Here is a 21030-nt window from a genome sequence, read left to right as displayed (position 1 = left end):
AACTCTGAAAAAACAGCTCCAACTGGGAAAATACATTTAGAACAGTCATCCAACTTGGAATTCCAAGTCGGGAACTCTGGCCTCTTTTTAGAGCTCCAACCTGAAGATCAATAACATCATGATTCATCCTTGTTTTTTTCCAAGTTCCCAGTTGTCTTGAAAGCAGCTTAAATCCAAAGAATGCCAGACTTTGATGACAAAGTTTGATGAGAACATTTGCCCAAGAAGGACTGGGCACAGCACAAGGTGAGTCCAAAAATGTATTGTATGCTGCTGCACAAATAATGTAATATGCCAGGGAAATATGTATACTGTAGCTAACAAAGTAATAGTAAGTGGATGTTGTGTCATAAGCTGTTAGTAGCCCATGTGCCTCACCCTAATAATTTGGTCCCTTTTCCCCTCATAATTTAGCCTACTGTTCTGACTCGGTGGTGCACATGTAGCCTATAGCCTGTTTTGGAGAAATTTCATGGTCTAATATTGTAAGAGCTTTCATTGCTTATATGCCTCCTTTATTTATCCTACGACTGACTTGGTGTACAGGAAGAATACTGTAAGAACGGCCCATGTTCTGAATTCTGTCGCTGTACATTTCAAAAGTGCTGAACAGATAGTTATATTGACTACGTTCGTCCTAGCTCTCTCATTAATGTCTTAATCGAAATTACAGATTGCCTCTTATCTGCTCGTCGTCCCCTTATGCCATAGTTTGTACATCTCAATTGTCAGTAAAAAACAAATTTGTTAAAGCAAGTCAGCCATGTCAGCTATGTTTTTTAAAAGGCAGTAAATGAGTGAACTGTTTTGCTGCCAGACAAGACTTCGCTGATAGCCAGGTGTGGAGTGGAGACCCTCGCCGCTGACCCCGGACTGGGGACCCTTACAGCGGGTCCCGAATAGGAGGGAGACTCCGGCGGCGCCGCCCTCCTGTCCGGCGCTGCCGGAGTCTCCCTCCTATTTAGGGCCCGCTGTAAGGGTCCCCAGTCCGGGGTCAGCTGCGATTGTCGCCACTCCAGAGGCGCCACAGAAGTGGGCCAAGATTAAGGTGGAGTGGGGTCTGCGTCCCGCACCAGAGCCGACACCACAGTGAAATGCCCACCCAGACCCTCCCCTATAGGTTCATGTTTTGCGGCCGGAGTCCGCACCTTTGGGGGGGGGGGTACTGTCACGTCCCGACCGTAGTTCCTTTTTTAGGTCTCTATGTTGGATTGGTCAAGGTGTGAGTATTCTGTTTTGTATTTCTGTGTTTGGCCTGGTATGGTCCCAATCAGAGGCAGCTGTCATTCGTTGTCTCTGATTGAGAACCATACTTAGGTAGCCTGTTCCCACCTGGTATTTGTGGGTAGTTGTTTCCTGTTTTGTCACCTGATAGGACTGTTTCAATTTTCGTTGTTTCACTTTGGTTATTTTGTATTCAGTGTTCAGTTATGTTTCATTAAAATGGACACTTACCACGCTGCGTTTTGGTCCGATCTTTCCTACTCCTCATCAGATGAAGAAGATTGTTACAGCAATACTGGGTGCATTGGCTAATTCCTTGAAAACTTAGTCTTTGGCTTGCTTGTATAGAGCGGATACTACCTGTTTGCTGAAATGGGTGCAAGAGTGAAATTCGTAACGTGGCTCGAGCACTTTCATGAGGTGCTGAAACCCCCTATTCTCGACCACAACCCCCTATTCTCGACCACACATGGGTGCCTATCCACAGCTATAAACCAAAGACTGTAAAAAAATATAAACACAGCCTACCTATCGCTATTGTCATTTATTTTCAAGGGCTGCTTGAATGCAGAGAAGAGATGATGTATGGTTGTTTCTTTACATTCAGTCTTGCTCCGGTATATTGGGAGTGATGTCAGCGTAAATGTGTCAACATATGAGGTATTGGCAGCTGCATAGGCTATTTTCATTGAGCGAAGCAACATACTGTTAAGAGTTTTATCCTCAACTCTGGCCATTGTGGTTGTAATCTACTGGGAAGCCAAAAAGTTTATCAAACTAGAGATTTAAACGATGATGGAGGACCCTCCAATTCTGGTTTATTGACCCCACCACTCACCATTGTACAGAACTAGTTCCCGGTTGAGCCTCACAAAAGGACCGTTTTAAAGGCGCCAATTAAGATAAAACATTTGATAACAACAAGCGCATAGGCTTTAGTTGTTTTAACAGAATAACCTGAAAAAATGTTCAGCTCAAATTTATTTAAGAGGCATAGGGTAGGGTTGTGGCGGTCACGAAACTTTCAGCCGGCTATTGTCAAGCAAATAACAGCCGGTCTCACGGTAATTGACTGAGATAGGTGTGCCGCTAGCGCCCGGCCTCAACAACATCCGGTGAAATTGCACAGCGCGAAATTCAAATTACAGAAATCGTAATATTAAACATTCATGAAAATACAAGTGTCATACATCATTTAAAAGCTTAACTTGTTAATCCAGCCGCTTTGTCAGATTTCAAAAAGGCTTTATGGCGAAAGCACACCATGCGATTATCTGAGGACAGCGCCCCACCCACAAAAGCATTACATACATTTTCCAACCAAGCAGAGGCATCACGAAAGTCAGAAATAGAGATAAAATAATTCACTTACCATTGAAGATCTTCATCTGTTTGCAATCACAAGGATCCCAGCTACATAACAAAATGGTCCTTTTGTTCGATAAAGTCCTTCTTTATATGCCAGTCTCAGTAAGCCACCGGTTTCCCTCGTTCAAAATGCATACAAATGAATCCCGTAAATTACCAATAAACTTCTTCCAAAAATATCAAACAATGTTCCTAATCAATCCTCAGGTACCCTAATATGTAAATAAATGATCAAATTTAAGACGGAGAATACTGGAGACCATTACCGGAGATAAATAACGAAGTACGCGCACTCACCGGAACACGCAACAAACACTACAGCCAAAATGGGAGCCACTTACTAAAACTACAAATTCTAGCTCATTTTTCAAAAAACAAGCCTGAAACTCTTTCTAAAGATGGTTGAGTGGAAGCCCTAGGAATTGCAATCTGGGAGGTATTCCTTTTATATTCCCATTGACAGCCATAGTAATCAAGGGTGAGCTGGAAAAAATACATTTCTGGATGGATTGCCTGCCATATCAGTTCTGTTTTACTCACAGACATTATCTTAACAGTTTTGGAAACTTTAGAGTGTTTTTTTCATCCAATACTACCAATTATATGGATATCCTAGCTTCTGGGCCTGAGCAACAGGCAGTTTACTTTGGGCACCTCATTCATCCAAACCTCCAAATACTGCCCCCTAGCCCGAAGAAGTTAATTAACATAAACCCATTTAGCATCTACTGGCATCCACACATAACCTACAAGCCACTGATGCAGACTTTTGGAACAGCTACATTTTAAAAAGTCTAATAAATCCATGTAATGTAGCCTACACCGTCACCAAATCACCGTCCCTCCTCTCTCCGCTGAGAAAAGGGGACACAGTCTTCCAGCTTGTTAGCAGTTGATGTTATTCTTCAATAACACAGACCCCAAAGCAAATCAGGGGGAGAAAATAGATTTATTTAAGAAGGACAAATCATAGATGTTATGCATTAGAAGTAGACGTTCAGTCTTCCCTGTCCTCAGTTTTTCTCCACAGAACAAAGAAACAGGATGCCACTTATAACCCCCCACCCTAGCCTGGGGTTGACCAATCAGAAGTCCTTGTAGTACAACTGGGCCAATGGCCAAATAACAAGTATCCTGTTCCAGACCAATGAAAACATGGGACACGTAGCTCTGAGTTCAGGACTGACATTCCACAGATTCTAAACAGCTGTTGAACTGAAAACCAACTATTTCCATTGAGAATTCCCTATTGATCATTCATTCTAGTCCTCTGCGTTGTGTATTTATCTTCCAAATATTCTTATAAGCTGATGGCAAAACATAAGTCACACAGTATTATTTCTGCCTCATGCATCAATTCATGTTGTTACTCCTATGACCAGAGAAAGTGAAATATTCCACGATATTAAAAAAGACAAGCCAAAAATAATAAAAACAGAAGTTCATTGAAACACTTTGCTATACTCATTACATTACAGCTGCAGTGCTGGTTGTTGCGTGAGTGGAAGTAGGGACAACACACATTTTATGGCTTATAAAACATAAGTGTTGACGGTGCTGAATAACAACTTAAACATGAACTTACTCATTAAAAAAAGTTGCTCTTTGCTGTATTTGTTGAGTCTCTCTCTAGTCATGACTTTAATAGTTTTGAAATATCACATTATCAAAATATTTTTGAAATATCACATTATCAACTTTGCTGTGCGTTCAAGGAAATTGTGCAGACACTGATCTGAGCGATCTGATTGGCCAGTGGTAGGCCTAATAGGTGCACTTGAGTTGTTCTCTGGACCTGCTGGGTAGGCGGAGTTCTATCTTCAGACACGTTAAATGGTTCAACATGGGAACACTTTACATTCCTGGCACTAGGGCTGCTGAATCAAGTCAAGATCGTGATCGACTGGTGGGTGAGCACTGGGTACTGGTTTGATTGAGCTCTGATTGAATGACAGGCTCTGTTTCTGGTCTGTAGAAGGGGGGTAGGATAATAGCTAGGGTCACACGTCTTTCCTATCCAATTAACCTGGCCATGAAAAACTCTGGTCCCTATACAGGAACACAGGAAGTTCTTACCATCATCACTGCTATCATCATTGACACTCAAAGTAGGGTTAACATGTTTTTGCTATCCAACTACTTAGCGTCTGCATAGCTAATTGTAGAGCTTGTCTTTATATGTACGTAGGGTATAAATGAGGCTTACGGGCCTTGTTTGGGGACCCAGGTAAAGTTCCAGCCTCCCTGGGTGTTCTTGCGGACGAAGGCCTGTCCCTGAGGAAAGCTGTGTGTCTTGAGTCTGACGCTGCTGGAAGGGTTTAGGGACACGCTAAAGGCCAGCTCTCTCTGGCTACGTGGGGTAGACAATGGGGTATTCATCACGTCACCCCCTATGGGATTGGAGAGGCTACGGCAGTGCAGGCTGGGAGTGTGGTGCAGCCCGGGACTCCTGTCTTGAGACAGGTTGGGGGAGGTGGCTAAGATGGGCCTGAATGACTGTATTGGATCAGGTGGTGAGAGAGTGTTGACCGATTGGGGCAGTGGGGGTTCATAAGGGGTGACATGAAAATTGGGGGGGACTTCTATGCTAGGGCTGTATAGGACAGACAGCACAGTTCCATTGAAGTCAGAGCCTGAGTCTGTAGAGAGACTGTAGTCACTGTTGATGTTAAAGCAGTAATCATTGGATAGTCCTATACTGGCACCATTGCACAGGCCATCAGTATTTGAGTCATAAGCTGTATTTTTGTGATCGGTTGTTTGGCAGTAGTCATCAGAGGTGTCTGTGACAGAGCTGCATTTGGTGAGGGAGCTAATGGAGCAGTTGAAGCTGTATTCAGTGGATGATGTATCGATGGTGTCCTCGTCCTTCAGGCCCAAGGTCTGCAAGATCCACAGGTCCACAGAATCGGTGCAGGCTAGCTCCTCTTCGGGACAAAACTCCAGGGACAAGTTCCGGCAGGTCCGTTTCACCTGGGAACCAAGGAGCAGCTGACTGGCACTGAGGTTCTGGAATTCTCCAACACCATGCAGATTCTGGATTTCAGAATTCCGCTTCCTCCTCCCATCGCCACTCTGAGCAGAGAGAAGGCTCTATGGAAAAGATAGATCCCCCCCAAAATGTTGGGCACTGACCAAATTTCAAGTCTACTGAGCACAAACTTGAATGTTGTGAACACTGAGGCTGTACCTGCTTTAAGTTACAGTTAATAGTGGCCTACTTACTAAAACAATGGAGAAAATGCATCTCGTAACATTTGAACATGGAAATAGCTGTTCTAGAATTCAGCATACGGTAGCAGCCAATGTGTTGTGTTCAATGTAGGCCTACGTTCCATTAGACTTTTGAAAAAACATGCAAGGCTTCACATAAACCTGTTTATCCACTTGTCCTTCCGACAAGGAGGTGAATGAAAATGTTGTTGTGTTGTTTGATGCAAGAAACCACTTTACAAAATAAAATGCATTATTATTCCCATACCATTATTTAAGAGAATCAGAAAAATTATGCTACCCTCTGCCTATTGGCTACTAAGCTTATTGAAGCCTGTCTCAAAATACGCCGCTGTCCTTTTAAAAACAAAAAAAGCTCTTTACCTGACTTTTCAAAGAAGCCTAGAAATGTACACGTTTTGTGCTCTTGTAGGAAGCAATCACTCCCCTATTGCTGACTACAAATGACCTATAACTGGGCTAATAACTAACGAACTAACAAAGGATATTAACAAAATGTGTACACATGGCTACATGCTGCTCTCACTTTGATCTCAAAGTGAGCGCATCCACTCAAGACCACTCATGCTTTAAACAGTCCAGCTCAAAGTAAATGGCACAGATCCATATATGGTAATGGTTCAATTGCATTTATAAACTTGGTGGGTTGAGCCCTGAATGCTGATTGGCTGACAGCCGTGGTATATCAGACTGTATATCATGTGTATGACAAAACATGTATTTCTACTACTCTAATTATCTTGGTAACCAGTATAAAATAGCAATATTTGCTCGGGAGTTTGTGGTATATTGCCAATATACCACGGCTAAGAGCTGTGTCTAGCATAGAAACCATCCTTAGCTGTGGTATATTAACCATATACCAAACCCCCTCGGGCCTTCTTGCTTAAATAAGCCTACTGCAGTTCTGATTGGTTATGCCGCACCGGTCTGTGTAGAGAATGTCAACACTAATATTGTGTTGATTTGATCACAATTGCCACAGTAAATGGAAACGTTGGCAGTGTTAACTATCAAGAAAAAATCTAGAAAGTTGAGTGAAATTCAATCTCGTGCCTCTCTCCATGGGCACCCCGCAGTCCAAGGGGAGCGGCGTGGCAGTCTCGGGTCTGCTGCGCGCCAGGGGGACACGCGCAACTTAGAGTGAACATTGGTTGCAGGCTTTCCAAAGGGCAACCTTATTTACTATGCTATGTTTAGAGATGAACCTTTAGAAAAACTCAGATGAAATTAATCAACCAATTCATCCATGAAGTAATTACCTTCGTTTTTTCCTCCAAGGCTTTCACACATGAGGAGTTTAAGAATTCTTTTAGATTGTTATTTTCCTCTTGCAGTCTTGCCAGTTCCTCCTCTCTTTGTATCAATGTGTCTTGAAGCTTAGGAAAATTAAGGAAAAATGTATAAATATCAACAGTACAAATGATATCTTCATTATTTTATTTACTCATTTGAAATATATATATATATATATATACATACATACACACACACACACACACACCACACACACTACCGTTCAAAAGTTTGGGGTCACTTTGAAATGTCCTTGTTTTTGAAAGAAAAGCACATTTTTTTGTCCATTAAAACATCAAATTGATCAGAAATACAGTGTAGACATTGTTAAATGTTGTAATTGACTATTGTAGCTGGAAACGGCAGATTTTCAATGGAATATCTACATAGGCGTACAGAGGCTCATTATCAGCAACCATCACTCCTGTGTTCCAATGGCACGTTGTGTTAGCTAATCCAAGTTCATCATTTTAAAAGGCTAATTAATCATAATAAAACCCATTTGCAATTATGTTAGCACAGTTGAAAACTATGGTACTGATTAAAGCAGCAATGATACTGGACTTCTTTAGACTAGTTGACTATCTGGAGCATCAGCATTTGTGGGTTCGATTACAAGCTCAAAATGGCCAGAAACAAAGAACTTTCTTCTGAAACTCGTCAGTCTATTCTTGTTCTGAGAAATGAAGGCTATTCTATGCGAGAAATTGCCAAGAAACTGAAGATCTCGTACAACGCTGTGTACTACTCCCTTCACAGAACAGCTCAAACTGTCTCTAACCAGAATAGAAAGAGTGGGAGGCCCCGGTGCACAACTGAGCAAGAGGACAAGTACATTAGAGTGTCTAGTTTGAGAAGTCTAGTCCTCAACTGGCAGCTTTATTAAATAGTACCCGCAAAACACCAGTCTCAGCGTCAACAATGAAGAGGTGACCCCGGGACATTGTCACCAACAAAGCACTGTCACACCATAACACTTCCTCCTCCATGCTTTACGGTGAGAAATACACATGCAGATATCTGTTCACCAACACCGCATCTCACAAAGACATAGCGGTTGGAATCAAAAATCTCCAATTTGGACTCCAGACCAAAGGGCAAATTTCCACTTGTCCATTGCTCGTGTTTCTTGGCAAAAGCAAGTCTCTTCTTCTTATTGGTGTCCTTTAGTAGTGGTTTCTATGCAGCAATTCAACCATGAAGGCCTGATTCACGCAGTCTCAACCTGAACAGTTGATGTTGAGATGTGTCTGTTACTTGAACTCTGTGAAGCATTTATTTGGGCTGCCATCTGAGGTGCAGTTAACTCTAATATCCTCTGCAGCAGAAGTAACTCTGGGTCTTCCGGTCCTGTGGCAGTCCTCATGAGAGCCAGTTTCATCATAGAGCTTGATGTTGCAACTGCACTTGAAGAAACTTTCAAAGTACTTCAAATTTTCCGTATTGACTGACTTTCATGTCTTAAAGTAATGATGGCGTTTCTCTTTGCTTATTTGAGCTGTTCTTGCCATAATATGGACTTGGCTTTTTACCAAATAGGGCTATCTTCTGAATACCACCCCTACCTTGTCATAACACAACTGATTGGCTCAAACGCATTAAGAAAATAAATTCCACAACATAACTTTTAACAAGGCACACCTGTACAATGTAGAACATAATAAAAACCAAGAAAACCCCTGGAATGAGTAGGTATGTCCAAACTTTTGACAAGTACCGTAAGTATTCCAGACACTTTGCTATGAGACTCAAAATTGAGATCAGGTGCATCCTGTTTCCATTTATCATCCTCGAGATGTTTCTACAACTTGATTGGAGTCCACCTGTGGTAAATTCAATTGATTCAACATGATTTGGAAAGACACACACCTGTCTGTATAAGGTCTCACAATTCACAGTGCATGACAGAGCAAAAACCAAGCAAAAACCAAACCACTACTAAAGGAAATAAAGGGGAAATAAAAATAAAAGAGGCTTAAGCAATTGTCCGTAAAGCTCCAAGACAGGATTGTGTCGAGGCACAGATCTGGGGAAGGGTACCAAAACATTTCTGCAGCATTGAATGTCCCCAAGAACACTGTGGACTTCATCATTCTTAAATGGAAGAAGTTTGGAACCACCTAGACTCTTCCTACAGTCGTGGCCAAACGTTTTGAGAATGACACAAATATTAATTTCCACAATGTTTGCTGCTTCAGTGTCTTTAGATATTTTTGTCCGATGTTACTATGGAATACTGAAGTATAATTACAAGCATTTCATAAGTCTCAACGGCTTTTATTGACAATTACATGAAGTTGATGCAAAAAGTCAATATTTGCAGTGTTGACCCTTTGTTTTCAAGACCTCTGCAATCCACCCTGGCATGCTGTCAATTAACTTCTGGGCCACATCCTGACTGATGGCAGCCCATTCTTGCATAATCAATGCTTGGAATTTGTCAGAATTCGTGGGTTTTTGTTTGTCCACCCGCCTCTTGAGGATTGACCACAAATTCTCAATGGGATTAAGGTCTGAGGAGTTTCCTGGCCAAGGACCCAAAATATTGATGTTTTGTTCCCCGAGCCACTTAGTTATCACTTTTGCCTTATGGCAAGGTGCTCCATCATGCTGGAAAAGGCATGGAAAAGGCATTGTTCATCACCAAACTGTTCCTGGATGGTTGGGAGAAGTTGCTCTTGGAGGATGTGTTGGTACCATTCTTCATTCATGGCTGTATTCTTAGGCAAAATTGTGAGTGAGCCCTTGGCTGAGAAGCAAACTCACACATGGTCTCAGGATGGTTTACTATTGGCATGACACAGGACTGATGGTAGCATTCGCCTTGTTTTCTCCGGACAGGCTTTTTTTCCGGATGCCCCAAACAATCGGAAAGGGGATTCATCAGAGAAAATGACTTTACCCCAATCTTCAGCAGTCCAATGCCTGTACCTTTTGCAGAATATCAGTCTGTCCCTGAATTTTTTCCTGGAGAGAAATGGCTTCTTTGCTGCCCTTCTTGACACCAGGCCATCCTCCAAAATTCTTCGCCTCACTTTGCGTGCCGATGCACTCACACCTGCCTGCTGCCATTCCTGAACAAGCTCTGTACTGGTGGTGCCCCGATCCCGCAGCCAAATCAACTTTAGGAAACGGTCCTGGCGCTTGCTGGACTTTCTTGGGCGCTCTGAAGCCTTCTTCACAACAATTGAACCTCTCTCCTTGAAGTTCTTGATGACCCGTTGATTTAGGTGCAATCTTACTGGCAGCAATATCCTTGCCTGTGAAGCCCTTTTTGTGCAAAGCAATGATGACGGCACGTGTTTCCTTGCAGGTAACCATGGTTGACAGAGGAAGAACAATGATTCCAAGCACCACCCTCCTTTTCAAGCTTCCAGTCTGTTATTGAAACTCAATCAGCATATGACAGAGTGATCTCCAGTCTTGTCCTCAACAATCACACCTGTGTTAACGAGAGAATCCCTGACATGATGTCAGCTGGTCCTTTTGTGGCAGGGCTGAAATGCAGTGGAAATGTGTTTGGGGGGATTCAGTTCATTTGCATGGCAAAGAGGGACTTTGCAATTAATTGCAATTCATTTGATCACTCTTCATAACATTCTGGAGTATATTCAAATTGCCATCACACAAACTGAGGCAGCAAACTTTGTGAAAATGTATTTGTGTCATTCTCAAAACTTTTGGCCAAGTCTGTAGACCTGGCCGCCTGGCCAAACTGAACAATCGGGGAAGAAGGGCCTTGGTCAGGGAGGTGACAAAGAACCGGATGGTCACTCTGACCGAGCTCCAAAGTTCCTCTGTGGAGAAGGGAGAACCTTCCAGAAGGACAACCATCACCAATCAGGCCTTTATGGTAGAGTGGCCAGACGGAAGCCACTACTCAGTAAAAGTCACATGACAGCCTGCTTGTAGTTTGCCAAAAGGCACCTAAAGGTCTCTCAGACCATGAGAAACAAAATGCTCTGGTCTAATTAAACCATGATTGAACTCTTTGGCCTGAATGACTAGCGTCACATCTGGAGGAAAACTGGCACCATCCCTACGGTGAAGCATGGTGGTGGCAGCATCATGCTGTGGGGATGTTTTTCAGCGGCAAGGACTGGGAGACTATTCAGGATTGAGGGCAAGATTAATTGAGCAAAGCACAGAGAGATAGATCCTTGATGAAAACCTGCTCCAGAGAACCTTCCAACAGGACAACGCAGGAGTGGCTTTGGGACAAGACTCTGAATGTCCTTGAATGGCCCAGTCAGAGCCCGGACTTGAACCTGAACGAACATCTCTGGAGAGTCCTGAAAATAGCTATGCAGCAACGCTCCCCATTCAACCTGACAGAGCTTGAGAGGATCTGCAGAGAATAATGGGAGAAACTCCCCAAATACAGGTGTACCAAGCTTGTAGCGTCATACCCAAGAAGACTCAAGGCTGTAATAACTGCCAAAGGTGCTTCAACAAAGTATTGAGTAAAGGGTCTGAATACGTATGAAAAACTGTTTTTGCTTTGTCATTATGGGGTATTGTATGTAGATTGATGAGGAAAAAAATACAATTTAATCAATTTTAGAATAAGGCTGTAACGTAACAAAATGTAGAAAAAGTCAAGGGGTCTGAATACTTTCCGAATGCACTATAAAATGGTTAAGTGCCTGGTAAGGGGCTTGAGTGCCTTGAAAAGACCCAACGGCAGGTAGCACATGAGATTCTGATGAAAGAACCCCTCCATTTTTTTGTGTGTAAATACCTGCTTGTTTCTCTGCAAATGTGGCGACAGGTGGTCATTCCAGTTGGGGTCAGGTGGAGAGGTCCCACAGTCCAAGCGGGAGAGGAGTTCTAGGTGGGAGAGGAGACAGAGACATAACCCTAAATATCAAAAATATAATACCAATAATGCCATTCAAGAAGTAAACTCAACCGCATGATGTACATTACATCCATGGAGTTGAGTGGAGACTAGAGTGCGTGGAGTTAACCTCCAACTACTTAGAGTCGCTGTGTGTCCTCTGTAGCTGCATGCCTTTCTGTTAGCTGAAATCCATACTTTTTAATAAAAGGTTAATCAAATACAACCACTGATGCTGTTGCTCTAAATGGCAACTAAGTGTGAATGCGCATGTGCCAATTGAATCTCAACGAGCAAACAGTCGGTGGTTGTATTTGATTAACGATTTACTAAAAAGTATGGATTTCAGCAAAGAAACTCACTCAGCTACAGTGGACCAACATAGGTACACAGTAAGGGTTTAAGAATTTACCATTTAAAAGTATCGATTGCACAGCGACTCGAAATAGTCAGAGATTCACTTCACAAACTTTAGTCTCAACTCCGTGGATGTGATGCACATCAGCAAGAGATATAGGCCTACATGAGTAAATAGTGTGTACAGTATAAAGAAAAGAAAGGAAACAGTCAGAAGACTTAGGACACGACGTTCGATCAATCATATTCTGTGACATCCAAATGCGGATAATTCCAGTGATAAACATGCCAGCCCAACAGAGTCTCACGCTGAACATAGCATATCGCTGCTAAGTAAACATGTATTTCAAACAACTTACCCCGCTGTGTCGACTCCTGCTGGCAGGCTGTGTTGTCTGGGGAACCAGCAGCCCAAAAGGAGGCCAGAGTCACCGTGGAAACATCAACACTGTCTGCTAACGTTGGGGCGGGGTAAGGACAGTCGTAGAGTTGGCCCCCTACGAAGCTCAGATCTTGGCAAGTCTGGGCAGTGCGCTGTAAAACAAATAGGCACGAGGGATAGCTCATCAATAAAGTCATAGATTATCAATTAAAGGCCTTAAAGTAGATAGCCTAAAGTAGACCATATTTGTTCAGTCGAACTATCAAAAATGTCATATTGGAAGTATATCATTGCATATTATAACATGTTCATGATCATCAATTGTGACAATAATTGATCACCTAATGCAGATAGATGTAATGAATTGTGATCTGTCTGTCTCGTATGGAACTATCACAAATTGGCTTCAATGAACTTTAGATGCAACATCCTTATTTGATGTGAATTCCAGTTAGATCGAATAAATTCAACAACCAGATGTGTTTAAAATATAACTAAATAAGTAGATTGCCTCAAGCTATCTGCAATTTCCCATGTCGTAATATGAAATGCGTAGAAGGTTCCTCGACAGTTGTAGCGATCAGCATCATCTACCTGTTTCGTCCGACTTATCCAAACTGTGCAAATTCCTGATCCCTTGGCATGTTCACAAAATCTCAGCACTTCAGTCAACAGTGTAGGCCACTCTGTTTTATAAAACTTTGAATCAAACTTAAATACAGTGCATTCAAGCTCTGTCAGAGTGACCATAGATTCCGAATTTCTTCCATTGAACAATGATGGAGGCCACTGTGTTCTTGGGGACCTTCAATGCTGCAGACATTTTTTGGTACCCTTCTCCAGATTTGTCCCTCGACACAATCCTGTCTCAGAGCTCTACAGACAATTCCTTAGACCCCATGGCTTGATTTTTGCTCTGACATGCACTGTCAACTGTGGGACCCTATATAGAAATGTGTGTCCCTTTCCAAATCATGTCAAATGAATTGAATTTACCACAGGTGGACTCCAATTGAGTTGTAGAAACATCTCAAGGATGACCAATGGAAACAGGATGCACCTGAGCTCAATTTTGAGTCATTGCAAAGGGTCCGAATACTTATGTAAATAAGGAATTTCAGTTTTTCATTTTAAATAAATGTGCAAACATTTCTAAAAACCTGTTTCGCTTTGTCATTATGGGGTATTGTGTGTAGATTGTTGACGGAAAACATTAATTTAATCAATTTTAGAATAAGGCTGTAACGTAACAAAATCTGGAAAAGGGGAAGGGCTCTGAATATTTTCCGAATGCACAGTACATCTTTTTTTTAAATGAAACTAGTCACATGCAAGTCTGCAATAGCACTAAATTGCCAGGGAACACAATCACAATGTGCTGATGAACATTAAAGGCCCAGTGCAGTCAAAAATGTGATTTTTCTGTGTTTTATATACAGTACCAGTCAAAAGTTTGGACACACCTCCTCATTCAAGGGTTTTCTTTAAATGGTACTATTTTCTATATTGTAGAATAATAGTGAAGACATCAAAACCATGAAATTACACATATGCCTAGAGTGTACAAAACTGTGATCAATGCAAAAGGTGGCTACTTTGAAGAATTGCAAATATAACATATATTTTGATTTGTTTAACACTTTTTTGGTTACTACATGATTCCATATTTGTTATTGCATAGTGTTGATGTCTTCACTATTATTCTACAATGTAGAAATTAGTACAAATAAAGAAAAACCCTGGAATGAGTAGGTGTGTCCAAACTTTTGACTGGTACTGTATACTTCCACAGAATAATACTGTGAAATTGTGAAAACAATGATGATGCACTTTTGAAAAAAAGACTGTTTGAAAAGACTGCCTGAAATTTCAGCCTGTTTTTGTGGGATGACATCACCAGGCAGTAAATTGGTTAATAGACCAATAAGAAAGAGAGTTCCAAACCTCTCTGCCGATAACAGCTAGTTTTCAGTTTTCCCCTCTCCACCCAGACCACTCCCAGACAGTCCTAGCAAAAATCTTCCTTGAGAAATTGCTCTTTGCCAAGAAGCCATTTTTGTTTCTTTTTGATCATTTTAATTGAAAAATAATCGCTGTAAGGTACTTCATTTTCACCCAGATATGATTTGATATTGAGATGTATTGGACCTTTAACTGAAGAAAAAGTTGATTTTATTAGGAAAATGGACAACAAAACATTCATAAATGTTTAAGTGTCAAATGATGTGCCCAGGACACTCACCATGGATCCGGTAGGGTTATACGGAGTAGATTGTGTGGGGATGCTCCGGCAATGCTCCGAACCTGTAAAGAGAGCTGCTGCGTGGGTTGGGGGTCGGTGAGTATGTAGGCTACAACTAATCTTAATTGTGTAGTATTAGTGACGCCTGAGCCCTATATCCCCTCCAAGCAATCTAATTTGATGATCTAAAGCTGTTAAACGTGTGACGTGTTATATTGGACCGTTGGAGTCATTGAGCCGCCTGTTTCATTAAATCAGAATAAATCAAGTTAAGTTATGCACGTCACTTAATGCAGTAACATACACCAATACTTATTCTATTTCGCAAGGTGTGTGAGTATATAGCCGCATCATCAAGTAATTCTGCGAAGGAGGAGATATGATGGTGAGATAAAAATCCTCAGAGCGCACCTGTGCGCAGGACTCGGTCTATTGGATGGCACAGAGTTAATGTTTAAACCAAGAAGAGATAGTTAAGAGACATGAGGAATTAATTTAACCAAATGTGTGTCATGGGTAGACATGCATATACCCACACTTCCACTCAGCTTGCAGTTAAATGAAAGGTACCTTTGAGTGACACATTAACATGGTCTTGTATGAGAGATGAGGTGAGCGTGAGAGAGGGGGGGGAGAGGGTAGGGGTGTACTGTATTAATTGTAATTATGCTGGTGGTATATTTTCTGAATGATTTCTAGCTAAATATGTGCACTCGATCAATGGAACAGTATAAAGTTCGCTACATAATTGTTTATCATTTTTTCACCCCTCAAATGAAGGAAGGTCCTGCGCCCTTTGGGGTTCTCGACCAGGGGTTTAATTGGTCCAGGTCCCACCTATGATCCAAATGAGAACCAGGTGGAGCTGACACCCGGTACCTTTGGTTAGTTGAATTATCAAATTAAAAATAGTTGTCCACATGCAATTTTCCACAGCCAACAACACAAGTACGTAACAGCAAAGTCAGACAATCCCACAGTAGAACGAATGGTATACCTATTCAATTGTTCAGCCTGTCGCATTCTATGCGAGAAAACAACATTCCTCTCAAGGCTCATTGAAATTGCAAGTGCCGCACACGGGGAGAAATGTACATGCCCAGTCATTGTACAATGTTCTTAATGTAGTCGTGGGAAAACACGCCTTTGAAAGCAGTTTTGATGCCTACTGTTAAAAGAGGAAGAACACAGAGCTTTATTGCGTTAGTAGGCTACACTTATTTCTCAAATCCAAGAAATTAATCAAATACACAATTTTAGAACCTGCATGGTCATGGTTTGTGGGTGTTAGCGCTCACCAATGCCGTTGAATGCGTAGGGAAGACGGGCTAAATCTAACCAGGGTCAGGTGTAACAGGTAGGCCTACATTATAATCACAGTACATTATATTTAGTTGGCTGAGTGCCAGTAGAATGTTTTTTGTGGGGGACATTCAACTCATCAATATGTTGCTAACTATATGTAGCAACACAATTCATGGTCTAGCTAATAGTTTCTGATCTAGCTAATAGTTAATCCAATTGGGTAAATGCAGATGGGCAACCCCTTAGCCTATTTATTTATAGACACTATGCTGCATCAGGTGATGATGCTTATTGCTAAATAGCACACCTGCCTAATAATAATGACCAATATGTTATTGGAGGGGGAAATTATATTTTAGAAGAATATCCTTTTAAAAAGTCACCATCACTGACCTTCTCACAGTCATTCTCAACCCCCAAAAGTTGTTGGTCTCTCCGCGACCTGTAGTGTGCTGGAATATGTGCTTTTGTCAGTATATCTTGTTTAGGCTAGTATATTATATCAATGATTCCACAGTTAGCGCACCCAAATCAAATCGTCAACTAATCACTAAGCCCTTGACTAGGTGAATCAGGTGAGTTAGTTAAGGGCTACAGCAGAACTGTAAAACGGTTGGGGTTCCCAGAGGAGAGGTTAGAGAACCACTGGCCTAGCGGTTAGCGCGTTGGTTGATGGTTCCAATAACCGAGCCGATAAGAAAAACATTTGCTCTGGGAGCATCATCCTACTATGGCTGCCCCTGTAAAACAACACATTTCACAGCACCTATCCAGTCTATGTAACAATAAAAACTTGACATAATAAAATAGGTCTGCTGTGCAGTGCGTGACTGACTGTTATGCTCCTAATAATAGTCACCTTGGCTGATAACTAATTTATGAGACAAAATGTACTTACTATGATTGTGATATGTGGTTGTCTCACCTAGGTAACGTAAAATGAATGTACTAACTGTAAGTTGCTCTGGATAAGAGTGTCTGCTAAATGACTCAAATGTACATGTAGTCTGAAGTTCTTGTTTAACCCTTCACCCAGCAGCTACAGTATGTGATGTGCTTATGACAACCTGGCATATTAGATCATATCAAAAAGCAAACCTCCTCCAAAGAAAGGCTCGAGGTCCAGTCAGAACTCAACCCGGCAGGATATACAGTGCCGTGAAAAAGTATTTTCCCCCTTCCTTATATTAAGGCAAGTCGTCCAGGTCCTGAGTCAGCAAAGCATCTCCAAACCATCACACTGCCACCCTTTGACCGATGGTATGAGGTTCTTACTGTGGAATGCAGTGTTTGGTTTTTGCCAGGCATAATGTGACCCATGTCATCCAAAAAGTTATACTTTTGAATCATGTTCTTTCCATAGAGAATTCTTCCAAGAGTCTTGTTGATCATCCAGGTGCTTTTTGGCAAACTTGAGTCAACTTTTTGGATGACTTGGGTCACATTATGCCTTGCGAAAGAGCCTCATACCAATGGTCAAGCATGATGGTAGTGTGATGGTTTGGAGATGCTTTGCTGCCTCAGGACCTGGACGACTTGCCTTAATTGAAGTAACCATGATTTCTGCTCTGTATCAGAGAATTCTACAGGAGAATGTCAGGCCATCGAGGTTACAGAAGAACAGAGGAGGGTGTGTCACTATCACGCTGTGTGTATACAGTGCTGTAAAAAGGTTTGACTCCTTTCCAAAATTCCTCCACAGAGATGTAATAGACCGATCAAAAACTACAAGAAGCATTTGGTTGCAGTCATTGCAGCTAAAGGTGGAACAACCAGCTATTAAATTTAAGGGGGCAACTACTATTTCCACATGGGAATTGGGTGTTGCATAACTTAAATAAATAAGTATCAATTTTTTGGTTATTTGTAAACTCAGGTTCCCTTTATCTAATATTAGGTTTTGGTTGAAGATCTGATAACATGCAGTATTAAAAATATGAAAAAGTAAAGAAAATTAAAAAGGGGTCAAACCTTTTTACAGCACTGTACACACACAGCGTGATAGTGACACACCCTCCTCTGTTCTTCGGTAACCTCGGGCCCATAACCTGACCTGAACCAAGCCCCGGGCAAAGCCCCCAGCTTTCACAGGTAAGATCTTTACATAATATAAGAAGGGAAGGAGATAGAGGTGGTCTGGGGTTACATGCAAATACACTAAGCCTGTTAGGCCTACTTATTTTAACTTACAACCACAGGCTTTGAAGTGGTAGTGGACAGAGAGGTAGGAGAACAGGAATTCATGTAACACTACTGTTATAAGCCCTTGTAGTGGTTTGTAGGTTTTTGGACATTCTGATTCCCGAAACGTGTGAGTGTAAACCAGTTCTGGGTTCTTTCAAACACTTTCTGGGTTCTTTCAAACACTCAACTTGATTTGAGCTTCAATTGATACATTTTCCAATGCTAGTAAAAATATAGCCATAATGCATAACAAAACACAGTTAGGCCTATTGTCCAATAGCCTCCCAGGGAGATTTTGTACATTAACTTCATAGCCCGGGTAGATAATTGACTAACTTTGATAATCATAAGTCGTCTCAGGCTTTCTACCAAACCCACTACAAGACTCACAACACAAATGCTAACAGATTATCCGAACAAAATAATAAACATAGAAATTCCACAGAATTGGCCTCATCATACTACCAGCCCATATGTAGTTCTCTGTCTGTTTGTATGAATGTCTGTAGCATTAGACCTACTTAGACCTATTGCGTTGCTCAACCAGCCCTGTTCTCATTCACCAGTAAAGAAATTATTCATTCCAGAATCCAGACAAAAGCTACAAACACATACAGCTGCTAGGCCTATGAATACAGGGTACCTTATCTGGCTTTTAGGAAAACAACCCTACTTCGAATAACACCGAATGTAGAGCTGGAGCAACCAGGCCTTCAGAAATGTCTGTACGTGAGGCCACATATAGTGGGTATCATAAGTATTCACCCCTTTGGAGTTTTTCCACATTGTGTTGCGTTACAAAGTGGTTTTGAAATGGATTTAATTGTGATTTTTTTTGTCATTGAGCTACACAAAATACTCAATGTCAAAGTGAAAACAAATTTATACAAATTAATAAAAGTGAAATAAAACAATTGCTGTTTCATAAGTATTCACTCCCTTTCTTTAGGCAACCCTAAATTAGTGCAGAAGTAATACGTGGCTTACAAATCACATAATAAGCTCCATGGACTCACTCCGTGTGAAACAATAGGGGTTGATATTTTTTTTTAGGGCTAACCTCTGTTCTGTCCCCCATACATACAACATCTGTAAGGTCCCTCAGTCAAGTATTTATAGCACAGATCCAACAACAAAGCCCAGTGAGCATTTCAAAATCCTAATAAAGAATGTAGAAATTGGTAGATGGGTAACAATAACAAATCAGACATTGAATATCACTTTAAGCATGGTCAAGTTAATAATTATGCTGTGGATGATGTATTAAACTACCCAGACAAATCACAGATAGTCATCGTTCTGAACTGAGCTGTCGGACAGGAAGACAACTGCTCAGGGATGTCACCATGAGGCCATTGGTGATTTTAAAACAGCTGCGGAGTTCAATGGCTGTGATGGGTGAAAACTGAGGATGGATCAACAACATTGTAGTAACTCCACAATGAGTTTGAGTTTATTTTAATTTTTAAATTACATTAATCAACATTTTAGTAAAAGTGTTGGTTTTAGCCGTCTGACTAATTTTCAATCTCAGTCCCTGGGCATGTTATTAAAAAGAATTACAACAACAATACAGACAAACAATGAGAAGTGAGCACATGCAGAGCAACATAGGACAAGCAACACGTAGCACGCAGACAGAGCAACATAGGACAAGCAACACATAGCACGCAGACAGAGCAACATAGGACAAGCAACACGTAGCACGCAGACAGAGCAACATAGGACAAGCAACACATAGCACGCAGACAGAGCAACATAGGACAAGCAACACGTAGCACGCAGACAGAGCAACATAGGACAAGCAACACATAGCACGCAGACAGAGCAACATAGGACAAGCAACACGTAGCACGCAGACAGAGCAATAGCACAAAAAGCAACAAAACTAAATACATAAAGGCAACAAAGTGTTTCCACACATCACAAGCTACAGACAACTGATAACATGGAAAGTGACAATACACATCTAGGGATTATGTTCACAAGTCTGAATGTCCTTTAGCCATGTCTTTATATTTTATGTGAAGGTGTGATAGGTGGTGCAAGACATGGGAAGCACTCACAGAGAGCATACTTGCAGACAGTTTTTCTCACATTGAGATGCAAACATGAGTCACTGAGCCACTTTGTAAAATGGACCATTACAGTAGTGTGTTTTTGTACAGCTTGTCTGCTCTTTGCATGCACATACAGTGCATTCGGAAAGTATTCAGACCCCTTGACCTTTTCCACATTTTGTTACGTTACAGCCTTATTCTAAAATGGATTAAATACATATGTTCCCTCATCAATCTACACACAACACCCCATAACTACAAAGGGAAAACAGGTTCCAATTTTTGTGTAAATCTATTACAAATAAAAACAGATATCTCTTATTTACATAAGTATTCAGACCCTTTGCTATGAGACTTGAAATTGAGCTCAGGTGCATCCTGTTTCCATTAATCATCCTTGAGATGTTTCTACAACTTGATTGGAGTCCACCTGTGGTAAATTCAATTGATTGGACATGATTTGGAAAGGCACACATCTATATATATATATATATATATATATATAAGGTCTCACAGTTGACAGTGCATGTCAGAGCAG

General features: G+C 41.4%; 1 protein-coding gene across 1 annotated transcript; it reads right to left on the bottom strand.

Annotated features, from left to right (window-relative positions):
• Nucleotides 1-3554: 3554 nt before the first annotated feature.
• On the bottom strand, nt 3555-15050 carry gmnc (geminin coiled-coil domain containing). Its single transcript, XM_024445020.2, has 5 exons — nt 14944-15050; nt 12679-12853; nt 11864-11952; nt 7089-7205; nt 3555-5685 (listed from the first exon to the last, which is right to left on the bottom strand). Exons 1-5 carry the CDS (start codon nt 14944-14946, stop codon nt 4795-4797), a joined length of 1275 nt encoding a protein of 424 aa, XP_024300788.1. The 5' UTR covers nt 14947-15050; the 3' UTR covers nt 3555-4794.
• Between the last annotated feature and the right edge of the window lie 5980 nt (nt 15051-21030).

This window comes from Oncorhynchus tshawytscha, linkage group LG14 (genome assembly GCF_018296145.1).
Source record: "Oncorhynchus tshawytscha isolate Ot180627B linkage group LG14, Otsh_v2.0, whole genome shotgun sequence".
In the NCBI taxonomy this organism is placed as follows: Eukaryota; Metazoa; Chordata; class Actinopteri; order Salmoniformes; family Salmonidae; genus Oncorhynchus; species Oncorhynchus tshawytscha.
This window is presented reverse-complemented; position numbering and strand designations above follow the sequence as displayed.

Bases quoted from the DNA above. Each gene is read 5' to 3' on its own strand.
- gmnc (XM_024445020.2), bottom strand. The intron at 11,953-12,678 runs GTAAGTTGTTTG...TCTCCCACCTAG, and splicing joins GCAGGAGTCGACACAGCGGG to AACTCCTCTCCCGCTTGGAC. The intron at 5,686-7,088 runs GTAATTACTTCA...TCTTTTCCATAG, and splicing joins CCTTGGAGGAAAAAACGAAG to AGCCTTCTCTCTGCTCAGAG.